Source organism: Camelina sativa, chromosome 17, assembly GCF_030686135.1.
Source record: "Camelina sativa cultivar CO46 ecotype springtype chromosome 17, ASM3068613v1".
NCBI classification, from domain to species: Eukaryota; Viridiplantae; Streptophyta; class Magnoliopsida; order Brassicales; family Brassicaceae; genus Camelina; species Camelina sativa.
Window position 1 is genome coordinate 29,773,099 of NC_141896.1, and position 26,977 is coordinate 29,800,075.

At 40.2% G+C, this 26,977-nt stretch overlaps 1 protein-coding gene and 1 non-coding gene across 3 annotated transcripts; both read right to left on the bottom strand.

Moving 5' to 3' along the window:
- Nucleotides 1-15,034: 15,034 nt before the first annotated feature.
- LOC104757894 (glutathione S-transferase Z1-like) lies at nucleotides 15,035-16,298 on the bottom strand. 2 transcript variants are annotated; one of them, XR_762561.3, is made up of 5 exons: nucleotides 16,171-16,298; nucleotides 16,032-16,087; nucleotides 15,617-15,670; nucleotides 15,505-15,526; nucleotides 15,035-15,418 (listed from the first exon to the last, which is right to left on the bottom strand). XR_762561.3 is itself a non-coding variant. In XM_087496330.1 (5 exons), exons 2-5 carry the CDS (start codon nucleotides 16,065-16,067, stop codon nucleotides 15,330-15,332), a joined length of 240 nt encoding a protein of 79 aa, XP_087352456.1. In that variant the 5' UTR covers nucleotides 16,068-16,087; nucleotides 16,171-16,298; the 3' UTR covers nucleotides 15,186-15,329. The 2 variants fall into 2 exon arrangements, 1 of the variants encoding a protein (XP_087352456.1); XM_087496330.1 differs by having other exon boundaries at nucleotides 15,186-15,400; nucleotides 15,448-15,526.
- A 5,456-nt stretch (nucleotides 16,299-21,754) lies between these two features.
- Nucleotides 21,755-21,860, bottom strand: LOC147924492 (small nucleolar RNA R71). Its single transcript, XR_015587954.1, has one exon. It is a non-coding gene; the product is annotated as a small nucleolar RNA R71 (small nucleolar RNA).
- Between the last annotated feature and the right edge of the window lie 5,117 nt (nucleotides 21,861-26,977).

A 26,977-nucleotide genomic window follows, 5' to 3' on the forward strand; every position in this document is an offset into this window, starting at 1 on the left:
ACAGTTCTCTCATTCTTCTTATCTAGGGACAATATGCACACCAAATTATTCGCCAGATATCTCTTAATCACTCCAACTAGGCAAAAAATCTCCCAATCGACTGAGATCTAATCTCTCTCTTTGATAACGAAACATAAACAATTATCCTACCATGATTAATTTACAATTCAAAATAAGTCTCTGTTCTATTTTACAGATGAAGAAAAAAAAATTGTTCGTTCACGACTTCCTCTGTTTTTTTGCTCCTAATATCTGAATTTCTGATTTTTATAATATCATAATAAAGAAAAAATTGTTACCTCATTAGTTAGAATAAAAACCATACAAGCACAGTCTTTATAAGGATATTTTTGTCCAAAAAAAGTAATGGCTATTGTGTGGAAAGTCTTTTTGACTTTGTCAAAAGGTGAAAGAAAAACTGAAATTGGTGGGATTGGTGAAAATTTCTTTTTTACAAAACTAAGAAAGCTCTCATATCAAAGAAACAACTAACACGAGTTGACCAATCATCATAGTAAAAATTCCTCTAAATAATTTCAACAGCTCTAATTAGCTAATCAACATCGAAATCTGTTCTAATAATCAAACGTAATCTAAGCAAAGAACAAAATTGTAAGGACTTGTGGTTCAGATAAATGAATACTGCCAATTTTGATAGAAGTGTAACTCTCGTTTCCCGAAAAAATGGAAAATTTGTGTGTATGTCCGGAATTGGAGTGAAGCCAGTTTAATTGTAGTTGGTTTATTAATTTAATTGAGTTATGAGTAAGAAAGTGGAAGAAGGTTGCAGATAAAGGCAGTGTGGAGGAGCCTTCTTTGAAGGCTCTTCGGGGCCGGATCCAACATTGGTTTGGAAAGGTAATGTTATTGGCGTGATCTCTAACAAGCCAAGAGTGCAAAGCAATTGGCGGATTGTTAGTCGGAGTTAAATTGAAGGAGCTATGCTCATTAATTCCTGGACAAATAATTGCTGGAAAGGTGAATGCTGGTAAATGGTGCAATTTATGTTAAGTATGGAACATGTGCGAGGATGATTCCCGTCGAACCAGATGGAATCAGCTCACGATTTAAGAATCTATAGAAAGGTCTCTCTGTCTAGAAACTATAGCTGCCGACGGAGCTTGATTTGGGTTATAATCAGGAAGTTATGGACGTTTCTTTCTGGTCCAGTAATTGGAGAACTAGAAGCCTAGAAACAGTTCGTGTTGGCCTCGAATGGGAAATCAAAACTTGTCCAATCTCCACGTAATTTGGTACAGTGCTGCATGAAACTACTGGCTAGGTAATGAACGGTGGGATTGCGTTTCTAACGGTTAGTTTGTGTTTTATTCGAGTGTTTATATAGACTTTTGTATGGACTGAATTGTGTTAAGTTGTGTTGTTGGTTGAACAAACAAGCTCGGTTTGAGCTGGAACCTCCATAAGCTTATGGAGAAAGGTCATGGTGGTTGTAGAACCAAGTTAGAGCTCAGGAGTGTCGGGTTAAAGCTCAGACGGTGAATCAGAGGGTTCATCAGAAAAGGGTTTTCGTGGCTGGACAGAATAAAGTATTCCAGCCCACCTCTCTTGTTACTCGGTTGCTAGGGATTGTTGGTTGTACGACTTAGTAACTAGATGAGGTGGTGTTTGGGATACATGCTTAAGTGGCTTGTTCGGGTGGATCAAGAAGTGGTCTGTTGGAGGAGTAATCAGAGTCTATAAATGTAAATTGCTTGTGGAGCTGAAGTACATTTGTATGATTACTATTAGTAGCTGTAGAGCATGAAATAATTTACTTTAGCTAGTATTTGTACCGCTTTTGTAAGAAGCGGTTAGCACCGGTTGTCTTTGCGGAATTATGGGGTTCTGGTGAGATTGTTTCTCGTATGTCCGGTGAGAATCCGAGTGCGGTTGTTTCAAGGAGGCTCGAGTTTGAGAAGATTAGGTTGACTGAGAAAGATCTGCTTAGTCGTAGAACAAAGTTGATTAATTGTTAGGAAGGTCAAGTGACCTGGGTAAAATGTTTAAATAAAGTTTTTTTGCATATAAAATACTGAAGTTTTTGTAGCAAATTTAGTTTTTTAAGTAATTTGACACCCCCTAATCTAGTTTCAAGACTCCAAAACTTCACCAATAGTCTTTTTTGTGTGTTTAAATATTTAACTTGGAGTCGTATTTGACAACGAAATTGTGAAAAAAATGTTTTGATATCAAAATCACAAAATTTATTTTTTTGGGCTAATTCGAACACTCAAAAAATCGTTTAGTTAAATAATATTTTTTAAGAAATTCTCGCTGTACATATATTAGAAAATTTTGTCTTTTACTCTTTTTTTTTCAAAAAAAAATCATTTAAGAGTTTTATTGTTAAATATAATTCTATGTTTCTAATGTAAATTTACACTAAATTTACTAATTTTATCCTTAACTTAAAACTAGTAATTCATTGAATTTATATTATTAATTTATGCATTTTATATTTTTAATAATATAAATTCAATAATGTGTTCAAAACTTTAAATGACATTTTTTGTGAAATGGAGAGTATATATATTTGTATAAAATTTCCAACAATTGACCTGTAATTCTACACAAAACTATAGGTCCAACACATTAAGTTTCAGGAAGATGAAGAATTGACAAGTAGACTTTTTTGTGTTTTTTTTTTGTTTTTTTTTGTTTTTATATATGTATAAATTAAGATGCAGCCTTTTTCCCTATTTAATTATGAGAAATTGGAACCACTTGCTCTTTTAGTTGTTTAGTTTCGTAGAAAACGAAGGCGTGGCGTTGGAATGATATAAGATCAGATGTGTAACCATCATTACTTTGAGTGGGTCGTGAAAAGCTTGATCTATTAATACTGAGATGTGAATGTGTTATCTATTATTTTTGCCAAAAAACTTAACACTTTCTTTCTTAGCACTGGTGTTAATTTTGGCACTTGTTAGAATAAGTCCTTAAAAGCCAAGCCCCGTATTTAGAATCAGATTTAGTCTTAAGGTTAAAGAAATAAGTACCACTGTATACAATATACTTTATGTTCTTTTCTACAAATTATTGTAAATGTGAATTTCTCTATTCCAGCTTTATACACCAGTGTTTCAAATGAATATCGATTATATATTTGTAACGTTTGTGAACCGGAATTCCGGTTTAGGGGATACATCGGTCGATGCAGTTTATGCATCGGTCGATGCAGCTTATGCATCGGTCAATGCAAGTGTTGGTTTTGTACAGAGCGACTAAGTTAAACGCTCGTTTTGTTGCGTTTTTTTTTTGGAAAACCTCTGGATCGGGTATTTAAGGGTGAAAAGTCAACAATTGTGATGTTGGACCGTTTTTGGTATCTTGAAAGAGTCAGAAAAAGCTTCTGAGAAGTTCTGTGAGTTTTGGGAGCTTTCTGGGTCAGTTTTTGGTGTTCTTGGAACGTGAAGAAGGAGAACTGAGCGTGCGTGTCGAATAGGGGTCGTGGAAAAGCTTGTTTGTCGTTGTTCTTCATCAGATTTTGTCATACGCAAGGTGAGTGATAATGAAATTGTTTTCATTATTTGTTATGATTTTCATGGTTCTCTAAGACTGGTTTTTGGTTGTGGATGTGTTACTGGTCAATTGGTGATGTTGGAGGACGATTCACGGCGTGGACGGCGTTTGGAAATCGAAACTAGGCCAACTGCATCGATCGATGCAAGCAGTGTGTCAGTCGACGCAGTCGCGAGGATTTGCAAAAAATCATTGGGATGCATCGGTCGATGCAAGGAGTGCATCGGTCGATGCAAGGAGTGCATCGGTCTATTCATCTAGGGATTTGCAGAATTACATCGGTCAATGCAAGTTGTGCATTAGTCGATGTGAGGCGTGCGTCGGTCGATGCACGGTCGATCCGAGGCTCGATGCATCGATCAATGCAAGGGAAAGCTGCATCGGTCGACACAAGACATGTGTCAGTCGATGTAGACCTCAATCAGTGATGCTTTGTTGTTTGGTTGACTGTATTGTTTTCTGATTGTTGTTTGGTACTTAGATTTCATACTACTTTTTTGTATAGCCTAGTAGATGGAAGGATTGCCTCACTTAGTATTTCTGGTAATACTTACGCCTCTCTTTTGTGTTGTGGCATAGGTAAAGACAAACTATGATCTTGGAATCAGGACGATGAAGAGGAGGATGTTCTAGAGATTTTATTGATTGTGTTCTAGCTAATGTTAGGTTGTTAGAGTTGAGTCAGTAGGATAATTTAGGATGTTGGAATTTGGTTATTCACTTGGTTGTTTATTGGATAATTCATTGCTCAATTTTTTAATGATTTAATGGTATTGTTCGGTTATCCTCTGTTGTTGATTGTTGTTAGGTTATTAGTGGGTATGGAACCACCAGAGATTTATAATATATATAAAAACAAATAACGGGAAGAGTTGTTTCATTTTGGTATCAGAGCCCTTAAGGTTCTAGGTCTAGGGTTCAAAGTACTTTTTGCTATTGATTTTTGGGATTTCATGCTAGAGTTGATTATGTGAGTTAGTCAATTGTGTGTGGCATAGGGTCCTAGAACATCCTCTTCGAGCCTTCAAGTGATTCCACGGTAAGTTTTGTTTGCTTAGCCTTCTGTTCTTGGTGATACAAATGGTTAGAGGTGGACCTATTGCTGGTCGTGGACGTTAACGTGGTCGTGGTCGGGGTAGGGGCATAGATCCAGTTGCCAGTGAGACTGTGGACTAGAGTTTAACAACTGAGGGCGTCGGCGAGTCACAGACATTTTAGGAGGGATCAGTGGGTGTAGCTTGTAGTGGTACCGATGGTGCCGTAAGAGCCGGTGGGGGTGGTGTCAGTTTCGGGTTTGTCGGTGGTGCTGGGCTTCCAGATGCGGGAGTTGCAGCGGATGGAGCCCCTGGTCGAGATGAATGTATTGCGGACTTGTTGACGTAGGTGCATGAGCGGTTGTCGAGAGTTGTCCTGGTGCAGGCTCCAGTGGTCCCGCCAGTTGCAGAGGAGGTGCAACAGCCAAAGGATGCTGGACTGGGTGTTCACTCTCAGTACGTCGGAATGCTACGGGAGATTGGTAGGATCGGTATGATGTTGTTCTCGGGCGGTACCGACTCTACAATGGCTGATGCTTGGAGGACGAGGCTGGAACGCAACTTCCAGTCTCTCAGGTGTCCTGAGAAGTATAAGGTGGATATAGGGGTCCATCACTTGGCAGACGACGCTCATGTAGGGTGGAGGTCGGTGACTCTCAGGAGAGTGTAGAGTGACATGACTTGGGCTGACTTTGTGGAGGAGTTCAACTGCAAGTCATTTCTTAGGGAGGCAATAGACCAGATGGAGATGCAGTTCATGCAGCTGACGCAGGGGTCTTGGTTGGTTTGTGAGCTGGATATGGAGTTTAGTCAGGTTCTGGTGTATGGGGGCCAGGCGATGGAGTCCGAGAAGTTGCAGATCTAGAGGTTTTTGAGGGCGCTTCGAGACGACTCGCGGGTCCATTGCAGGGGGCAGAGTTATGCCTTGGGAGCGGATTTGGTTGAGATCGCCGATAAGATTGAGGAGGACATGAGAGCTCATGTGGTGGCAGCTGGTTCAGGGGTTCAGCCAAAGAAGGCTTAGCTTCCTGGTAATTCTGACAAAGGGCAGCAAGCCTGCGCAGGGAACCAAGAGCAAGTGAGAGGCCACTCAGAGACCGAATGGTGCATCATGCTATGGGTGCGGTAGCATGGACCATAAAGTCGTCAACTGTCCGCAGAGAGTTTAGTAGCGGCAGTGACAGAGCAGCGGGCGGATACCCGAGCATGCTATTACTGTAGGGAGACAAGGCATATCAAGCCTCGTTCTCCCAAGTTGCACCAGGTGGCAATAGCAGTGCTGTTGGCTGGAGGATAGCCAGGAGTGCAGCTGGGTGTGCAGCCGGTGAGGCGGGTCCAGTTGATACCGCGGGTGTACACGACTGTGGAGACAGGTGGCAACAATGCAGGAGCGATCACAGGAACTTTGTTGGTGGGTGGGTTTACGTCCTACGTCTTGTTTGATTCTGGAGCAACTCATTACTTCATTATCCCAGAGTGCGCTGAGAGCGCTAATATTAGAGGAAATTTCCGGTGAGTGAGTGGGAGTGGTCAGAGTTGCGGGAGGTAAGCTTCTGAGAGTTCTTGGCCGGGCGAGGGATGTGGATATTCAGATTGCATGGGAGTCAAGGCCAGCGGATCTGGTTATCTGTCTCGTTGAGTTATATGATGTCATCTTGGGGATGGATTGGTTGCATCGTCACAAGGTACATCTGGACTGATACATGGGTAGAGTGGTCTTTAGGCGTCTAGAAGGGAACTTGGTTTTTAATGGGGTGAGACCAACTTTGGGGAGTCTTGATCTCGGCCGTGCAAGCCGAGAAGATGATCGAGAAGGGGCATGAGGCCTACCTGGTTACAATTTCAATGCTAGAGTCAGTGGGGCAGTCTACGGTATGAGGTATTCGGATTGTGGAGGAGTTTGAAGATTTTTTCCAATCGTTGCAGGGGTTACCACCATCTCGGTCTGATCCCTTCACGACTGAGTTGGAATCAGGGACAACACTATTGTCTAAGGCGCCCTACAGGATGGCTCTAGCTGATATGGAAGAGCTGAAGAAGCAGCTGGAGGATTTGTTTAGCAAAGGTTTCATCCATCCTAATTGTTCACCGTGGGGAGCACCGGTGTTGTTTGTCAAGAAGAGAGATGGGATTTATTGCTTGTGTATCTGCTATCAGGGTCTAGACCAAGTAACTGTGAAGAACAAGTACCCTCTCCAAGATTGACTTGGTGTCGGGTTACCATCAGATCCTGATATAGGAGGCAGATGTAAGGAAGACTGCCTTTAGGACGAGATATAGGCATTACTTGTTCTTGGTGATGCTGATCGGGTTGACAAACGCACCAACATCATTTATGAGATTGATGAACAGCGTGTTTTAGAAATTTCTGGACGTGTTTATCATCATTTTCATCGACGATATCCTAGTTTATTCCAAGAGTCTTGAGCAGCAGGCAGTGCATCTGAGAGCAGTTCAGGAGATCCTGCGGGAGGATATATTGTTTGCTAAGTTGAGTAAATGTAGTTTCTTGCTATAGGAGATGGGGTTCTTAGGTTACACTGTTTCTGCAGAGGGAGTTTCAATGGATCCAGATAAGATTCAGGCCATCAGGGAGTGGCCAAGACTGTAGAGTGCCACTGAGATCAGGAATTTCCTGGGGTTGGCAGGTTAATACAGGAGTTTCGTTTATGGGTTTTGCGAGCATGGCACAGCCGATGAACAAGCTAACAGGGAAGGAGGTTCCATTTGTGTGGTCACCGGAGTGTGAGACAATTTTTGCAAGCCTCAAGCAGATGCTGACTACCACGCCGGTGTTAGCACTACCAGAGCAGAACGAGCGTTACGTTGTGTACACAGATGCTTCCGGAGTTGGGTTGGGTTGTGTGCTGATGCAGCAAGGAAAGGTTAATTCTTATGCTTTGTGGCAATTACGGGAAGCTACAGGTTTTCGTCCTGAAGATTTGGAGGTCCTATCTTTATGGCGGGAAGCTACAGGTATTTACAGATCATAAGAGCTTGAAGTACATCTTCACTCAGCCTGAGCTGAACTTGAGGCAAATGCGTTGGATGAAGTTGGTAGCGGACTATGATTTGGAGATAGCTTACCATCCTGGTAAAGCTAACCTTGTTGTAGATGCTTTGAGTCGGAAGCGGGCGGCTTTGGCTCAGGATCATAATATGGAGATGTTAGTGGGTGAGATTAGTGCATTGAGGATGTGTGCTATGTCACAGGAGCCTTTGGGCTTGGAGGCAGCTGATTGAGCGGACTGATTGAGCAGGATGCAGTTAGCTTAGGAGAGTGATGTGGGGCTGGTAAATGCCTCTATGGCTGCAGGTTCAAAGTATCAAGTCTCTACTAATGGGACTATCTTTTTGCATGGTCGGGTCTGTGTGCCCAAGGGTGAGGGTCTGAGGCATGAGATATTGAGAGAGGTTCACTCTAGCAAGTTCTCTATTCATCCAGGAATGAAGAAGATGTACCGTGACCTCAAGCGGTATTATCCTTGGGTCAGGATGAAGAAGGACGTAGCCGACTGGGTTGCAAAGTGTAACACTTTCTGGCCATCAAAAAAACCGATGGAGCAACAGTTTTGGCTAGAAAGTATGTGAGGAAGATTGCATGGTGTGCCTGCCAGTATCGTGTCTGAAAGAGTTACCATGTTCACTTTGGTGTTCTGGAGGGAATTTCAGGCTGAGATGGGCACGAAGATACATATGAGCACAACATATCATCCTCAGACGGACGGTCAGTCGGAGAGGACGATCCAGACCTTAGAGGATTTGCTGAGGATATGCGTGCTAGATTGGGGTGGACATTGGGCAGATCACTTGAGCTTGGTGGAGTTTGATTACAATAACAGCAACCAGGCGAGTATTGGGATGGCTCCTTATGAGGCGGGAGGACATTTCGTACACCATTATGTTGGACTAAGGTGAGGGAGAGGAGCATTTATCGTGCAGATTTTGTTAAGGAGACCTCAGAGAAGATCTGGGTTCTAAAGCTGAACATGAAGGAGGCTCTGGATCGGCAGAGCAGCTATGATGATAAGATGAGAAAAGATCTCGAGTTTCAAATGGGTGGCAGAGTGTAACTTAAGATGGCCATGTTGCAGAGTCCGAACAGGGTATTGTCAGAGACTAAGTTGAGTTTGAGGTACATGAGTCCATTCAGAGTGGTTGAGCGGGTGGGACCATTGGCATATAGGCTGGAGTTGCCTGATGTTATGCGTGCATTCCACAAGCTGTTCCATGTGTCGATGATAAGGAAGTGTCTTCTCAAGGATGATTAGTTGTTCGCTAAGATCCCTAAGGATCTTCAGCCTAACATAACTTTGGAGGCGAGGTTAGTGAGGGTTTTCGAGAGAAGAGTCAAGGAACTTCGGCGAAAGAAGATTCCTTTGATGGAGTTAAGGAGCATACTTGGGACCCAGAGGCGAGGATGAAGGCAAGGTTCAAAAGTGGTTCGAGAAAAAGGTCGCGGCTTGAACTTGTCTAGCATGGTCGCACTTGCTATTGTAGATTTGGGTGCAGTGAAGTCCGTGACTGGAGCGGAGTGGAGTATTCCAGCCCATCTCTCTTGATACTTGGTTGCTTAGGGGCAGTTGGTTGTGCAACTAAGTACCAAGATGAGGTAGTGTTCGAGATATGAAATTCCGTGAAGTGCACTGCTAATAGTGGAAAGTTTCTAAATATAGAAGTTTCTAAAAATGAAAGTTTCCATAAATAGAAAATATTGAGGTAGATCAAGTCGGGAGATATTCGATGGCATCAGACTTGTTTGCTCAAGGCGGTGTGGGCCCAACTCATCTGAAACCGATAGCTCAATGGACTTTATGGCCAAAGAGTGGGAGAGGTATGTTTGCTTCGAATGACGATCCGAGAGCGCGCTCTAAGGTGACGACCCAAGAATGGAATTTTGAGACACCCTGGATACCGTAGCAGTGGGCCGCGGCTCGGCAGTAAGCCGGTATGTCTCGAGGGTTGCGACATGAGAATGTGGGGACTAGGTGTGAGTGACTTTCTGGATGTCGTAGCTTAAGGTGGTTAGCCTGATATCAAGCCGGCATGATTTGTTAGTTCCGACCGCGGACGGGGGAAGCACTGAGTTGTGAGCAGAAAACGTCTAGGATGTAAGTATATTGACTAGAGGGAGACCTAGAGGGTTCAGTCAAAGTTGTGGGGGCTGTACCGATAGTTGCACGGGAAACCTCAACTAACGGTGTTTGGTCCAGTCAGAGGACGTGCCAGTCGTGTTGACGATTGTACGGAGGTCCTTGGTGGATTGTTAGTGCTGCGGGATTCGAGGACGAATCCTTGTTGGTGGGAGAGAATTGTAACGCCTGCGAACTGGAATCTCGGTTTAGGGGATGCATCGGTCGATGCAGGTTATGCATCGGTCGATACAAGTGTTGGTTTGTGTGGAGCGATTACGTTAAACGCTTGTTTTTTTGCGTTCGGCTTTTTGGAAAACCCTTGGATCATGTATATATGGGTGATAAGTCGACAATTGTGAGGTTTGGCCGTTCTTGGTATGCTGAAAGAGTTAGAAAAAAGTTTCAGAGAAATTCTGTGAGTTTTGGGAGCTTTTTGGGTCAGTTTTTGGTGTTCTTGGAACGTAAAGAAGGAGATCTGAGCATGGGTGTCAAGTAGGGGTCATGGAAAAGCTTGTTTCTCGTTGTTCTTCATCAGATTTTGTTATTCACAAAGTGAGTGCATGACCATGGCTTATGTAAGCATGAGATCTTTGAGTTCTTTGTGGTTCTTTGTGATTATGGAATTTTTTTCGTTGTTTGTTATGATTTTCATGGTTCTCTATGACTGGTTTTTGTTGTGGATATGTTAGTGGTCGATTGGTGATGTTGGAGAACGATTCACGGCGTGGATGGCGTTCGGAAATCGACACTAGGGCAACTGCATCGATCGATGTAAGGAGTGCGTTGGTTGACGCAGTTGCGAGGATTCGCGAACAATTATGATGATGTATCGGTCGATGCAAGGAGTGCATCGGTTGACGCATCTAGGGATTTGGAGAATTGCATATGTCGATGCAAGGTGTGCATCGGTTAACGCATCTAGGGATTTGGAGAATTGCATCTGTCGATGCAAGGTGTGCATCGGTCGACACGAGGCGCGATGCATCGATCGATGCAAGGCGTGCATTGGTCGTTGCAGGGGAAAATTGCATCGGTCGACACAAGGCGTGTGTCGGTCGATGCGAACCTCAGCCGGCGATGCTTTGTGGTTTGGTTGAATGTATTGTTTTATGATTGTTGTTTTGTGCTTAGAGTTCATACTGCTTGTGTATATAGTCTAGTAGATGGATGGATTGCCTCACTAAGTATTTCTGGTAATACTTACGCCTCTTTTTTGTGTTGTGCCGTAGGTAAATGCAAAGTGTGATTGTGGAATCAGGGCGGTGAAGAGAAGGATGCTCTAGAGACTTGATTGATTGTGGTCTAGCTATTGTTAGGTTGCTAGAGTTGAGTCAATAGGACATGTAGGATGTTGGAATTTGGTTATTGACTTATTGGTTTATTGGATTATTCATTGCTGGAATTTTATTGATTTAATGGTATTGTTTGGTTATCCGCTGTTATTGATTATTTCTAGGTTATTAGTGGATATGGGATCACTAGAGATTTATAATATTAAAAAAATGGAAAGGGGTTTGAGTACTGCTTGAAAGTAACCATTGGTCATGTAAACAATCTTGTCATGTAATGGTTTTTTATTGTTAATCTTGTTTGGGTTCGATAGACACATATCAGAGAATGATAGTTGGTTTTCATTAATCTTGCTTATTTTAGCCATTTTTAGGGAAAAAAACTATGAATAAATGTATTAACTGTGCTGTTTCATATAATGATAATTTTTTTTTGTCAACCAAATATTTATCAGAAAAGAACTCCACGGTTGGTAGCCTTAACCGGTAGGAAAATTATATTTTTGTTTTATATAGATTGTATGATATGTATTTTCTTGTTTCGTCATTTAGAGCGTCTCTAACCAATTTCTATATTTTGTCTCTACATATAGAAAAAATATAGTGTTAATCTCTAATTTAGAGACAAATTTTCTCTTTGTACAAAACAAAAAAAAAAAGGCAAATTTTTTCCAATCCACCTCTATTCACAACTTTAAAGTAGAGATTGATATATTTTTCTCTATATACAGAAAAAAAATAAAAAATAACAATATCTATTTTATAGGTGATAATAGAGGTAGATTGGAGTAAAACTCACATCTATTATATAGTTTCTTTATTTTAGAGATAAAAGTAGGAAAATTTATTGGAGATTGTCTCTTAACTATAGAAATCTAGAATGATCTTAGCTAGCTGTAGTTATTACATAAATAGAATAATATTAAAAAATTGATGATTTTGGTTCTTAACGCTACCAATCGAAGATATATTGTCGATGGTACTTACTAGAAGTTCGAACGAAGGTGACGAAGCAAAGATATTGCAATAAGTGTCGCAAATGATGACCAACTACCATTTTTATTTTTATCGGGTTAGACAATGCAAACTTCAAAGCTGATTTAAGTTAAAAACGAATGCTCACAAATCCAATTCGTAGATTTGATTTCTTTAGGCAATAATTGAATATTTGAATGCATATTTCAATTTGAATTAACGATTACTATAAATCATTAGGTTATATACATATATAATTTGTTTTATTTTGTGTTCAATAGTTTTTTTATATGTTAAATGGTTGGTTAACTTTTTTCTTAACTGGAAATGATAATTTTTATAGTGTAAATGGAATGAGCTCCGAAGTAAATAGAATTGGCTCCACAAACGGAATTATGTTTGAATTAATGTATCCGATGTGGACCTCACGTTATATCACACTCTCATCATTACCGGCACTTCCTACCAACCCCTTAAACACACCCTCCTGGCTCAATGTCACCATCATTTATTTATGTTCTTTTTTCAGTAAAATAGGACAACTTTCAAAATTTACTACTAAAATAAAAAATATTACAAAATATATTTTTTTTCAAAAAATACTAAACAAAAACCAAAACTTTTAAATTAGAAACCAAAACCCTTAAACATTATTTGTTAGGGTCAATGTCAAGGACATAACTAATCCTAATATTTTTCTTTTATTTTGGCAGAATTAACTGTAATTTGCACATTAGCCACATGTATTATTTCGCACAAAAATGTCTCTGATAAGATTGTAATCTGGTTAGGAACAATACACCAATCTAGTTTCTTAAAGTGAAAGGAGAAATCTATTCTTGCGTAACGTGATTTACGTCAATGAGATCCTTTATCACCGTACCTGTTTATTCATTGTACGAAAGGTTTGATTGCTAATATTAAAAAGGTTGAGAGAAAAAAAAAATCGGGTATGTCGTTAGTTCGTGATTGTCTTCCTATTTAACATATATTATTTGCTGAGTAGTCTATTCTTTTGTAAAGTAGAGGAGGATGAATGTAAAACAGTAATGAATATTATTGGTAATTATAGAAAGGCCTCAAGAGAAGAGGTAGACCTTGATAAATCATATATTTTGTTTGGGAAGAAAGTACCATACCAAACTAAAGAGCAGTTAAAATCTGTGATTGATATTTCTAAAGAAAGGGGTATGGGTTCCTATCTGGGTATCCCAAAAAGTCTCGGGGCCTCCTGCAATAAGGTTTTTAGTTATGTTCGTGATAGGCTTAATATCGGGTAAATGGCTGGTCAGAAAAATATATGACGAAAGGTGGGAAAGAAATATTAGATAAATCAGTTGCTCTGGTTCTCCCCACCCATGTCATGTCTTGTTTTAAACTTCTTCAGCATTTGACTTCTAAATTAACAAGCGCCATCTCTAGTTTTTGGTGGAGTTCTAAAGATAAAGATCGAGGATTACATTGGATAGCTTGGGATAACTAGGTTACAAGAAAAAGTAAAGAAGGATTGGGTTTTCGAGATTTGAATAAATTCAATGATGCATTGCTAGCTAAACAAAACTGGTGGCTCATACAATATATGGATTCTTTGTTTGCTCGGGTGATGAATGGTAGGTATTATAGGAATACACATCCTTTATTGGCTAAGAAGCCTTTAGCTTCGTCGTTTTGCTGGAAAAGTATTTTTTCGACAAAAAATTTAGTTAAACGTGGTGCTAGGTGGTTGATAGGATCTGGGTGTAATGTTTTGGTATGGCGAAATCCCTGGATTCCTGATCATCACCCATGTCCCGCGAATGGTAGGGGTAGGTATTTACAGCCAAATTTAATGGTTAATCACTTAATCAATTCAGCCACTATGGAGTGGCATCTGCCTATTCTCCAAGATTTATGGATTCACAAGATATTCAGATTATTCGGGGTAAGGCTATGAGTAAGTCTTTTAAGCCAGATTGTTTAGTATGACATTATACAAGATCCAGGAAATATTCAGTCAAAACGTGTATGGGCTCGCACGGGACATGGTTTAAAACAAGACATAAACAAATCTTTTAGCCTTAAAAAGGGGAAAAATATTTAATGTCCTAGAAGGCCATTCTAACGGTCCATAAGAGGGCTGATGACGTTGTGGGGTTGGTGACCTAGTCGGCAATCAAAACAATGAGAGCATGGTAACTACGATGGGTCGTATTGTGGATACATCCATTTTGCTCCCTCCAAACAAAATATATGATAGTTTAGAAGAGCAAGCGAAGGAAAGTAGTGTCCATGGCAGGAGATGTTTGGTGACTGATGTCCTGCAAAGTTGTTGTCCAGTCTGGGATTGAGCAACGCTGAAGGAGGGGTTCACTCAGTGATGACCATATAGAAAACGAATACGGACAAGCGAAAAAAAGATGATCTCTAGTCTCATTTTTTCTCCACAAAGCGGACAAGACTATAGCCGTCCCCAAAGTCGCATGCGTTGGTCAGTAGATAGCCGATCACGGATCGCAATCCAAGCAATAAAAGAAAACTGTTGCACTGCTTGAGGGAACCAAACAAGACGTGACCAAGATACTCTCAGCAATGGTTCACGAATCTGCTCTTAGGTACATTTACACTACAAGAAAACAGCCGCAAACCGACGGTCATATCTGTCGGAAACCCGTTGGGAACGACCCATACTGACGGAAAAGAAACAGCATCAGTCCGTCGGGACTAGAGCGTCGGAAAAATAAAATCTGTCGGGAATCCGTTAGCCTTTCCAACAGATTTCCGACGGTTTTATTATTCCCGACAGATTACCAACGACTGTTGTTCCCAACGACATGGCGACTGCTAATGTAGCTGTCGAGAACCCGTCAGATAACTTCCCGATGGATTTCCCAACGGATAAATTTCCGACAGATTTCCAACAACTTTACCGATGGTAATCCGACAATTAATACGATCAATTTCTCTGTTTTTCTCTGTTTTTACCGACAAAATCCCGACGGATATAATGTTCTATATTGATTAGGTAATACGATCAATTTATCTTTTTCCCCTGTTTTTACCAACTTTTATGGTTTCTTTTTCTTTCCACAACAACTACTAATTAGGTAATAAGAACTTGAATTCATAAATTTAGAAATCCAAAATACAATATACACAAACATCCAAAAAAGAAAATGCAATATACACAAATCAAAAAGAAATAGAAAATGAAACTTAAATATTGTGAAAACTAAGAACTTGAATTGTCGGAGAACTTTGATCTCATCTCTGCCATGAACGACGCAAGCTCCTCATCTCTCTGCTTGTTCCTCTCATTCTATTTTTCCATCATCTTCTCAAGAGCTTCAATACGGTCATATTTCTCTTGGAGGGCTCGAACAAGTTCAGGATCACGATCATATAGTATCAAAGAATCTGATAAAGAACGGAGTCTTTTTGCAACTTTCCCTAATCCAAAGATTCGACCCTTGGTTTGTGTAGTTTCCTGAAATTTAGAACAATTAGAACCCATACCTGTAAATCCTTTTGTGATAGCGTTAGTAACCCAGACAGTTTTTTCCTTAACATTACCTTTATCTTTTCCTCGATATACCTGTGTAAAAAAACTGAAAAAGTAAGTACGTTTGCTTGATCTAGGAGACTAGAACCCACAAAGAAATTAGCGTCAATCTCAAGTACTCACAAGAACAGACAGATTTTGATGAGGTTGTATGCCAGACAAAACAATACTCATCGCCTGAAATATACAGATGCATCAGAGTGGGAAGCAGGACAATCTAAGCTGGTATTGTTCATGGCAACACATGTAACAAAAGCATGATTCAAAGAAAGAAACAAAGACTTGACCGAAGATGGATGAAATACAAAACCAAAGAAAATAAGAACCTCCATGGTTGTATTACTGATTATAGCAAAAGAATCGTTAATGACAACATCTCCATCAACAAGAGATGGTACAGTACCCAATGGATTGATCTTCTTGAAATCTTGAGGATCATAATTTTCTCAAAATCAAAGAACCCTAATTTTCTCAAATCAAAGAACACTAATTTCTAAATCCTTAAACAAAAATTGATTCAGAAATATGATCAAACTACCATGGGAAAGAGATTGGGTGGAGCGGTTTCTTCCATAACGATATGCTTCGTAGTCCCTTTGAAGAAAAAGAAATATTACAGTTATACAAAAATACAAAAACTCAATAAAACATCAACTAAATACCCATATAAATCGTACCAACTGAATCAGTGAGGAAGAAGAAGTGAGTCGGCTAGGGTGAGAAGATGAAAAGTTAGGGGTTTGTTTTTTTGGTTAACCAAAATTAATTAAACGAATTATTCCTGCAATATCCAAAAAATTTGGGCCAATACTTCGCGGGTAAATTTTGCATCTTATCCAACAGAATCCTGACGGAAATTATTTTTTAATTTTTCACTATAACCGACGGTTTCCTGACGGATCTATGAAATTTTTTCAAAAAACATCATATATAGGGTGAAAAATATATTTCCTACTCAATTACCATTACAATAAGTATACTACATAGCTTGCAAATCTGTTTTGTTAAAAAAAACTATAAAAAAAAATAATTTTAAATTTTAATTATTCACAACATTCAAACTCTTAAGTAACATTATAAGTGTATATAGAAAATCTTATGATGAAATCATGTTAAATTTTGAAAATTTAATTTTATAGTAGTATAATAGACCAAAATTGATTGTAAGTGTTTTAAGACTTAAGAAATAGTGTTTGTGAATGTGTTAAGTTATAAAGTTTCATATTTCAATACCCTATACCCTAAACCTATCGAAAATCTGTTGGTAATCTATTGAAAATGCCCCAATGACTTTCCGATGTTTTCCCGACGGAGTATAAAAGCACGTGTTAAATGCAGTAAAATTTATAAACTTGATAAAACTCGTAAGACTGTCGGGGATCCGTTGAGATTTCCCAACAGATTATCAACGGAATTATCATTTTTTCAATTTTTTTATCTACAATCTTTATAATTTATTTTCTATATTATTGTCAACGGAAGACCGATGGATCACCGACAATTTTCAAACGATTTTAAAAACGGTAACATATGCGCAGCGGAAAAACGACCGAGTTCCGACGAGATCTTCTAACAGACGTTTTCTGTCAGGATTCCGTTGGGATATGGTCCATAATTCCCAACGGACTAACTTCCGTCGGTAATGCCTGACGGATTACCAACGGATAACGACGGTTCAAATCTTGTCGAAAATCCGTCAGAAAGAGCCGACGGGATTTTGTCCGTCAGGAATTTTGTCGGATATCGCCTTGTTTTATTTTAGGGTTAGATGAGAAATTGGCCCTATACTCATCTTGCTTCACTTCAAAATAGAAATTTAAGACGGTAAACACTTTTTCTTATTGTTAGAATTAATAAAAATGTTTTTTAATTATATAAATGAATTTTTGTTTTTTTATTAGAAATGGTAACTCAACTTGCCATATCATATAACTCACGAAAATTTCATGATTATGAATTATGTTTTTATTTCACAGTTTTAGTTTTAAAACGAAGATAACTCAAAAATGTAAGTCAATAGCTCAACAAACTCAAACTCATACTCAAGCTGTTAAAATCAAATCATGATTAGTGACATTTTTCAATCATGTTTATAATTTAATTTTAACTCATACTAACTCATGTTACCAATCAGATGTCATACATCATAATTAGCAAACCAAATTTTAAGATCGAAAATATATTTTTTCGTCGAAAATAGATTTTTATATTGATGAATGAATAAAATCAAGATACAGTTGGTTCACAAGCCAAGGTGGTGGAGAAAAACAGCCACTAAACAAAATAGAAGAGTTACAGCCATGTCTAGCTATGAAATGCGCTACATTATTACAGCTACGCTTTGCAAATACAAATTGGGAATAATTAAACTTGAAGGCCCAGAAACATATATCTTGAATGATCGTAACATCTGTTTGTTGATAGTATAATACTTACGTACAACGGTACAAATATAATACTATAATAGTAACCTTTTTATTTAATAATCAACAATATTTTTTTAAAAAATCACTACGTAGTACGTACCCGATTAATTAGTATCTACTGTCTACATCTAGTTGATGTTAAACATAAACCAAACTCATACAAGTCATTCATTTATTATTACCCTATTATTATATGTAAACTAGATGAGGACCTGCTCGATATGCGGGTTTAAAGTTTTATAAATTATATTAAAATTTGTTGTATGTTATTTATAAATTTTATTTTTGTTATAAAACAATGATTTATATCTATATACAAATTTTTTTATGTAAGTTACCATTAAAAATATATTTTTTTACACCTAAATATACTCTATGTTACAAATATATTTTCACACCTAGAAAATATATGTATGAACACATTATGCCAACTATTTTACTTTTACTTCTGCATAGTTTTTTAATTACTAAAATTGTTAAAAACATTTCGAATAAAAAATATATTACATAATATACTAATCAATGATGTATCATCACAATAGTGTATGACCACTACGGAGAAAACCTCGGTTCTGCCCTAATCTCTTATGCAGAGAACCTTGCGTCCAACATCCTCCATCATGGAGAAAACCTTGGCTCTGCCGTCCTCACCTGGAGAGATAAACCTTACGCCAAACCTCCTCCACCTTCCTCCCTTGGGGAGATAACCTTGTGTCCAACCTTTTACACCCTAGAGAGAACCTCGGCTCTGCCCTCCTCATGTGTGAAGAGAACATGTTCACGTATTATTGTTATCTCAAAATAGCTTGCTCCGAAAACCAATAAAAGTAAAAACCTTTTCTAACGTGACAAAATTTTTTTGATAGTAACTAATGTTAAATTTCCCAATGTATTCGAGGAAGTGTCTTTGACACACCATGATGTAGCCTCTATCTCTGTAACGCCTCAACCGCCACTTTGCTTAGTGGGCCCTATATCTATTTCTGGCTCGTGGACCCACTCATATTTGATGGCCGGTTTGTTACGTCTGGGAGGCTTTAAAAACTTGTTTACCGATCCTACAAATCAACAAATGATCTTTTCCTGTGTTTTTTCCTCACTCGTACAGTTCCGATAATCACTTCCAGGAAGGTAACCCATCATGAAATTTTCTCAGGACCCTGGACCAAAAAAATAAGTGCATTTTGGTGACAAATCCGTTTTCTGGATTTTTTTTCAAAAATAGTAACACCGTCACAATGTCGTTAACGGACGTAACAGAGACAAGGAGAAATTGAAAAAAAAAAATAGTTAGTATATTTTTTGTCAAATAAAAAATAGTTTGCGTATTTTTCTGATTTTTCTGACAACGAAAAAAGTTCATGTGTTTTTCTAGCAAATATTAAATAGTTGGTTTTTTTTTTGGGAATTTTCCCTTATCTTAATATATTTATGCCATCTTTTACTTCTATTTATTGTTTTTTTTAATTCCTACTATGTTTGGCTTCTAATATGTCTTTCATGTCTTCTATTTCTCCTGTTTTTGTCCTTCAGATAAGTTATCTTGTCATGTTCGCCTATATATCACTCACACTTGGGGATGAACCTTGCTTAAATTCCTTTTACATTACGTCAAAGGTTTGGTAATGATTAACGGTTAGAATTATCTGAATCATAGTGTTACTCTGAACTTAATGAGGTTTCAAACCCCAAAGGATTTTCTTATACTTTATTCTGAAATGTAACCTTTTTAATTTCAGGTTTTGCTTGGTCTATCTGGTGTTGTTCTTGTCATGCTTTCTGTCATTGGCTCTGTAGGATTTTTGAGTGCTGCTGGGATGAAATCGACCCTAATCACAATGGAAGTCATACCTTTTCTTGTTTTAGCTGTACGTCATATCTGATACTAATATTGCTTGCAACTTAAATATGTAACTGATGTTGTTGCCGATGATGTGTCTGTATTTTATATGATTTTAACCATAGTTTTCATACCTCTTTTGAGTCTTTTGTTAGGTCCAAATGTACTTTTAGAGTCTTTTTAGTCTTTTGTGAGTCTGTACAGATTCTAGGCTACTTTGGAAGGAAACTGAGTATTTTGGGGATGAAAGCATGCGTTTGGAGCTAAATTGGTTGAAGACTGATCGGATTGGCAAACAGATGGAGCAATCGCAGAAAAAGCATCCGAGATCGGCTGATCCACATTTGGGATCGACCAGTCTCGTACCAGAAGCAACTTTTCTTTTTATGTTTTAAACTGACTTTTAGGGTTTTATTTTACTATTTAAGCACGATGCTCGACCTCTAGAAAAACAATTCTTATTCTACGCAGCTTTTGAGTACTTATAAGCTTTGGGAGAAGATCTCTTATCCTTTCTAACCCTTTGGAGAAGAATTCTGAACCCTTTTATTTCTCTTTGCAATTCGATTATGATTTCTTCATCTTTGATTTGCTGTTCTTTTACTTCCATGTTTGAGTAGTTTTACTATTGGGTTTTGGGTTTCAAAGGGGGATTTACGATTATCTAAACTTAGGTTGTTAGATTTGGGATAGATCTATTTGTTATTCACCTATTGTTGTTCTTAATGCTTAAGCTAGATTGATCACCTAGATTAAGATCTTAGGTTTAATTCATCGTGGCACCGAAAGTGTTGTTGAGTTACTTGAAAGAAACATAGGTGAGCAAGGTGGACCTTAGCCAACAGAAGTTGAAGTTGAGCCACCTTGTGAACAAATTAAACTTGAACTTTAATGCTTGCTTGTTTATCTAGATTCAAACGGAAGTTTAGGGTCTAGTTATTTCTTTGCAAAGTTAGCTAATGCTGCGGAAGTAGGTTAGCTTTATAATTGTGATTTGAGTTCAAGAACGGTTCCTAATGCATTCCAATCTATCATCTAAATTTGTGATTGTAAACCCCTAACTGAATCCCTTCGCCCAATACCTTTCCTTGATTTTGAAACTCTCATTTATTTTCTTTTCCTGATCGGTTACTTGAAACACAATCTTTCTTATTGCCTTACTATATTCGATCTATACAATCTCATCGTGCATCGCTTCGTCTCTGTGGATTCGACCCTAAAGTGCTACGACGACACCACTAGATCGTGGTTGAGTGTACTTTGGGTTTTAATTGACTTTTGATCAATTTGGCGCCGTTGTCGGGGACCAAAACACTGCCTTTAAAATTTTAGATTCACGTTTAGTCTAAGGTTTATTTTATTTTAGTTTACTAACTAGTTCTTGCAACCCTATTCCTCTGTTTCAGGTTTATGCATACAGGGAGCAACAAGACAGCTGACTTGCGTATACTAGGAAACAGGGTGTTAGCACAGCTTGAACGCGAAAACCGGAAAGCAAAAGCCCAGGCCAACCCTATGGCTGACGGAGAAGAGACATGGATTCAAAAACCCAACCCTCAGTTGGGTATCGTCCAACAAAAGCAGAGGCAGAACCAGCAAGAGCAAGCTGCACCGAATCCGCCAGCAAGGCAAGCCACCTTGAGGGATGAAGATGCTTAAAACAGGCTGTTTGCAAATCGATCTGCGATTCAACCACCCGCTCCTGCGAGGCAATACTATGATAAGCATAATTTAATCAATCTGGTTCAGAATCGTGTGTTCCATGGGTTGCCATCGGAGAGTCCTCTAGATCACATCGAGGCTTTTGAAAGACTGACAAGTACGACGAGGTCCAATGGTGTCCCCTACGACTACCTCATTCTGACGTTGTTCCAGTTCTCTTTGGCGGATAAGGCGCTGAGATGGCTGAATCTTCTGGATTCTGGATCGCTCACCACTTGGGCACAATGCAGAGCAACTTTCCTGAATCACTTCTACACCAAATCACGCTCAGCCAAAGTGCGAAGCAAAATCAATACATTCTCTCAAGGTGGCATGGAGACATTTTGCGAAGCATGGGAGAGGTTCAAGGAATATATGAGAGTCTGTCCCCACCACGTTTACACCTAAGAGAACCTGATGAACATCTTCTATGGGGGTATCGAACAGAAGTACCAGATGGCACTAGATACAGCTAGCAAAGGAGATTTCTCCACCAACACCACGAATGAGGCCAATGCACTAATAGAAAATCTTGCGGCAAGCAATAGCAATCACGGCACAGATTATGATCGTACGGTGAGGGTCAATGCTGTCGAGACTGATGCCATCAAGGATCTCACAGCCAAGGCGAATCTCCTACTGAAAATAGATCACCAAAACGTTAACGTATGCGAGGAACAGGCCGGGGGATATGCAGATTTCGGAGGTGAGACATACCTCGAGGGTACGGAGGAGATGAACTACATAGGAGGACAAGGAAATTTTCAGAATCGAGGCTTTAACCAGAGCTTTAGGAATCATCCTAATCTGTTCCTATAGAAGCAACAATGTTGAGAACCCGCAGGATCAGGTCTATCCACCGCGACCTCAGCAGAGCAATTTCGCACAAGGCTTCCAGAATAATGGAACATGTTTTGGAGGATCGAATTTCCAGCAGAAACCTCAACTCAACAACTTCTCACAAGGGTACTAAGCACCACCACCGCAAGCCGCAGCCCCGTAGTAAAGAAAATTAGAACAAATGAAGCATGCTTTGATGGAGAATCAAAAGAAAAACGCCACTAAGGTGAATGTCAAGATCGATAGCATGTATTCAGAGCTGAATTGAAGGATAAAATTGTTAACGATTTTATCGCACAGCTCATTCAGCTCTGAATACATGCTATCGATAGCCACATGCGAGTGTTGGAAAACCAAGTGGCACAGTCTGCAGCGAGAGTTAAAGCACCACCAGGGACACTTCCAGGGAAAAACGAGGCTAATCCAAAAGAATTCCTAAACATCATTACCCTTCGAAGCGGCAGGGAACAGAAAGAACCACAACAGAAAGATGGGACTGACCGATCTAATAACAAGACTGGCCAATCCTCGACAAGAGAGCAGAAAAGCAACTCTGATGAAGCTCCTAACGAAGCTACTGATGGCATTGAAATCTCTGGTACAGTTACTGAGGGAGGACAACCCTGCGAACCTCAATCGCAATATGTGCCCAAGCTTCCCTTTCCCACTTGACGTAAGACCAAGATACAAGAGCGAGAGTATGCAAAGCTAAAATCAGTGGTAGGAGAGCTTCAAGTCAGACTCCCTTCATTGAAGCAGTCCGGATGGTTCCATCTCTCAAGAAGTATATGAAGGAGATCCTCACCGATAAGCTCAGTTTGGAGAAAGGAGTAATGTATCTCACACAATAATGCAGTTCAATGCTCCTAAATCGGATGCGAGAAAAATGTGGAGATCCAAGACCATTTACTCTGCCTTGCACAATACAGGATCTCAAGTTCAAAAATTGCCTTTGCAACTTAGGGGCAAGAGTGAGCCTGATGCCTCTCAGCGTTGCAATGCGACTTGGTCTGTACACTTTGAAGCCAACCCAAGTCACCTTAGTCCTTGCTGATCGCTCTACCCGCCGTCCAGAAGGAGTAATTGGGAACTGCTACATACCAACTGACTTCATTGTTTTGAAACTGGACAAGGAATCCCAAGAATCCATTCTACTTGGAAGACCCTTCTTGGCCACGGCTGGTGCAATGATAAACGTCCGAGAGGGAAAAATTGATTTTCACATGGATGATTTGGTTTTGAGATTCAACCTGGAGAAAGTGGCTAAGAAACCCACAATCGATGGCCAAACCCTCTGGATTGACACCATAGGAGAAATAGCTGATGAGATCTATGAAGAAGTATGTTCGAGTGATCACCTGGCCGTAGCATTGACTAAGGAGAAACCAGAGTTGGGATACTTGTATGAAGAGACTGTGAGGATGGCAGAAACACACGATGCTGCAGCAAATTCAGAATGCGAAGTCCTTTTTGTCAATATGCAAACTGGACTGATCGATCCGGCTCTCTCTGCAGAAATCACAAACAAATGCAGTGGAACAGCTATTCCTATTTCTGGATCGGTCGATAATGAACTCTGTTATGAGGCTTCGGACAACCAGGGGGACTGGAGCGAACTCAAGGCTCCAAAATTGGATTTAGAGCCACTCCCAGTAATTATTAACTCTAACCTGAATAATGTTGAGACCACACTCTTGCTCTGCGAGTTGAGAAAATTCAGGAAGGCTTTGGGCTATTCCTTGGATGACATTTCAGGTATCTCACCGGAGTTATACTCTCACCGCATCCACCTTGAAGATCCTTCGAAATCTTCTATAGAACACCAACGAAGGCTGAATCCAAACCTCAAGGAAGTGGTGAAGAAGGAGATCCTTAAACTATTGGGAGCTGGAGTTATTTTCCCCATCTCTGACAGCACTTGGGTGAGTCCAGTCCACGTTGTGCCAAAGAAAGGAGAAGTGACAGTAGTTGCAAATGAAAAGAACAAGTTGATCCCCACCAGGACGGTAACTGGGCATCGAATGTGCATCGACTACCGCAAGCTGAATGCAGCCACCAGGAAGAATCACTTCCCCCTTCCATTCATTGACCAAATGCTTGAACGCTTAGTAAATCATCCCTATTACTGCTTCTTGGATGGTTATTCTGGTTTCTTTCAGATTCCGATTCACCCGGATGACCAGAAGAAAACTACTTTCACTTGCCCTTATGGCACATTTGCTTACTGACGGATGCCTTTTGGGTTATGCAATGCCCCAGCCACTTTCCAGCGTTGCATGATGTCAATTTTCTCTGACCTGATAGAGGATATTATGGAGGTATTTATGGATGATTTTTCGGTTTATGGCTCATCTTTCTCCTCATGTTTGTCTAACCTGTGCAAAGTTCTCCAACGTTGTGTGGACAAACACCTTGTTTTGATTTAGGAAAAATGCCATTTCATGGTCTCCAATGGGATTGTCCTTGGTCATCGAATTTCTGAGAAGGGGATAGACGTAAGGCCAAGGTCGAGGTGATGTCCAGTCTGCAACCGCCTAAAACGGTAAAGGATATACGCAGTTTCCTCGGTCACGCTGGCTTCCATCGACGGTTCATTAAGGATTTCTCCAAAATCGCTAGACCACTCACCCAGCTGTTATGCAAAGATATCTCCTTTGAGTTTAATGCAGAGTGCTTGGAGGCTTTCCTCACAATCAAACAGGCTCTGATATCAGCTCCAGTAGTTTAGCCACCCGATTGGAACCTGCCATTCGAAGTTATGTGCAACGCAAGCGATTTTGCTGTTGGAGCAGTTTTGGGACAGCACAAGGATGGTAAGTTACATGTCGTCTATTATGCAAGTAGGACACTCGATGGAGCTCAGACCAAATATGCCACGATAGAGAAAGAACTCCTCGCAATAGTCTTTGCGTTTCAGAAGTTCATATCCTACTTGGTCGGCTATAAGGTAATTGTCCACACTGACCACGCCCCCCTGCGCTATTTACTCACAAAGAAGGATGCTAAACCACGGCTGCTACGATGGATTCTCCTCCTGCAAGAATTCGACCTTGAGATAAAGGACAAGAAAGGAGTGGATAATGGAGTCGCAGATCATCTTTCTAGGCTGAGGATCGATGTTGAGATCCCTATCAATGACCGGCTTCCTGAGGAGAATGTCTATGTAGCTGCAGCATATGAGGAATGTTTCAAAGATAAAGCTGATGCTAAGGTCCTCCAGCAGATCAGCGATGACTCCTCATGGTATGCTGACATCGCAAATTATTTGTGTGCTGGAGAGGAACCCCCCAACTTTACTGGTTATGCGAAGAAGAAGTTTTTGCGGGATGTGCAGCGTTACTTCTGGGATGAGCCGTATCTTTACAAGCATTGTGCTGATGACCTTTACAGAAGGTGTGTTCCAGAATCAGAAGTCTCGGGAATTCTTTTTTGACTGTCATGGATCCAACTACGCAGGCCACTTCGCTACGTTCAAAACTGCGACCAAAGTACTTGAAGCAGGCCTCTTGTGGCCCACTCTGTTCCGTGATGCAAATGATCTTGTCTCCTGATGTGATTCTTGCTAGCGACGAGGGAAAATAAGCAAATGGAATGAGATGCTATAAAATCTTATCTTGGAAATCGAAGTGTTTGACTGTTGGGGAATCGCATTTCATGGGACCTTTCCCACCTTCCTATGCCAACCTCTACATACTTGTGGCCATCGACTATGTTTCCAAATGGGTAGAAGCATTGGCGAGTCCCACCAACGATTCGAAGGTCGTTCTTAAAATGTTCAAACACATAATTTTCCCACGGTTCGGTGTCCCGCAGGTGGTGATTAGCATGGTGGAACTCATTTTATAAATAAACTCTTCGAGAATCTTCTAAAGAAGCTTGGAGTAACACACAAGGTCGCTACACCATATCACCCTCAAACTAGTGGGCAAGTTGAGATCACAAACCGTGAAATTAAAAGCATCTTGGAGAAAACAGTAAACTCAACAAGACTCAACAAGGAAGGATTGGTCTGCTAAACTCAATGATGTTTTATGGGCCTACCGGACCGCTTATAAGACACCTATTGGCACCACACCATTCAAGTTGGTCTACGGGATGTCCTGCCATCTACCTGTCGAGTTCGAGTACAACTCACTTTGGGCGACCAAGCAGATGAATTTCAATGTCAAGATCGCGGCCGAACGACGCCTGATTCAGCTGAATGAGCTTGATGAGATCCGCATGAATGCATATGAGAGCACCAAAATCTACAAGGAACACACTAAAGCAATGCATGACAAGAAGATTGTTCCTAAGAATTTTGCTGCTGATGACCTGGTTCTCCTCTTCCACTCTCGCTTGAAGATCTTTCCTGGCAAGCTACGCTCTCGCTGGTCTGGACCTTTCCGCATCAAAGAGGTTATGCCCTACGGAGCCGTCGTTCTATGGAACCATGATGGTAAGGAGTTCACTGTTTACGGTCAACGACTTAAGCCGTATCTCGCTGACCACGGTCCAACTGAGGAAGCTGCCATCTGTAACATCCGCGAACCAAGTTTTGTAGTTTTGGTGTGGGTGTCTATCGACACCCTTGGTGCATCGATCGACACCATGTGTTCCGGTTTGGTCGGGTTCGTTTTAATTGCTGTTTGGTTTGGTTTGGTTCAAGTAGAATCCCTAAATTGTATTTATAAGTGA

Excerpts from the sequence above, each read along its gene's own strand:
- LOC104757894 (XM_087496330.1), bottom strand. The coding sequence starts at position 16,067 with ATGGAAGAAACCGCTCCACCCAATCTCTTTCCCATG. Across the intron at positions 15,671-16,031 it reads CACCCAATCTCTTTCCCATG|GCGATGAGTATTGTTTTGTC; the intron begins GTAGTTTGATCA and ends TGTATATTTCAG. Across the intron at positions 15,401-15,447 it reads TATCACAAAAGGATTTACAG|GGTCGAATCTTTGGATTAGG; the intron begins GTATGGGTTCTA and ends ACACAAACCAAG.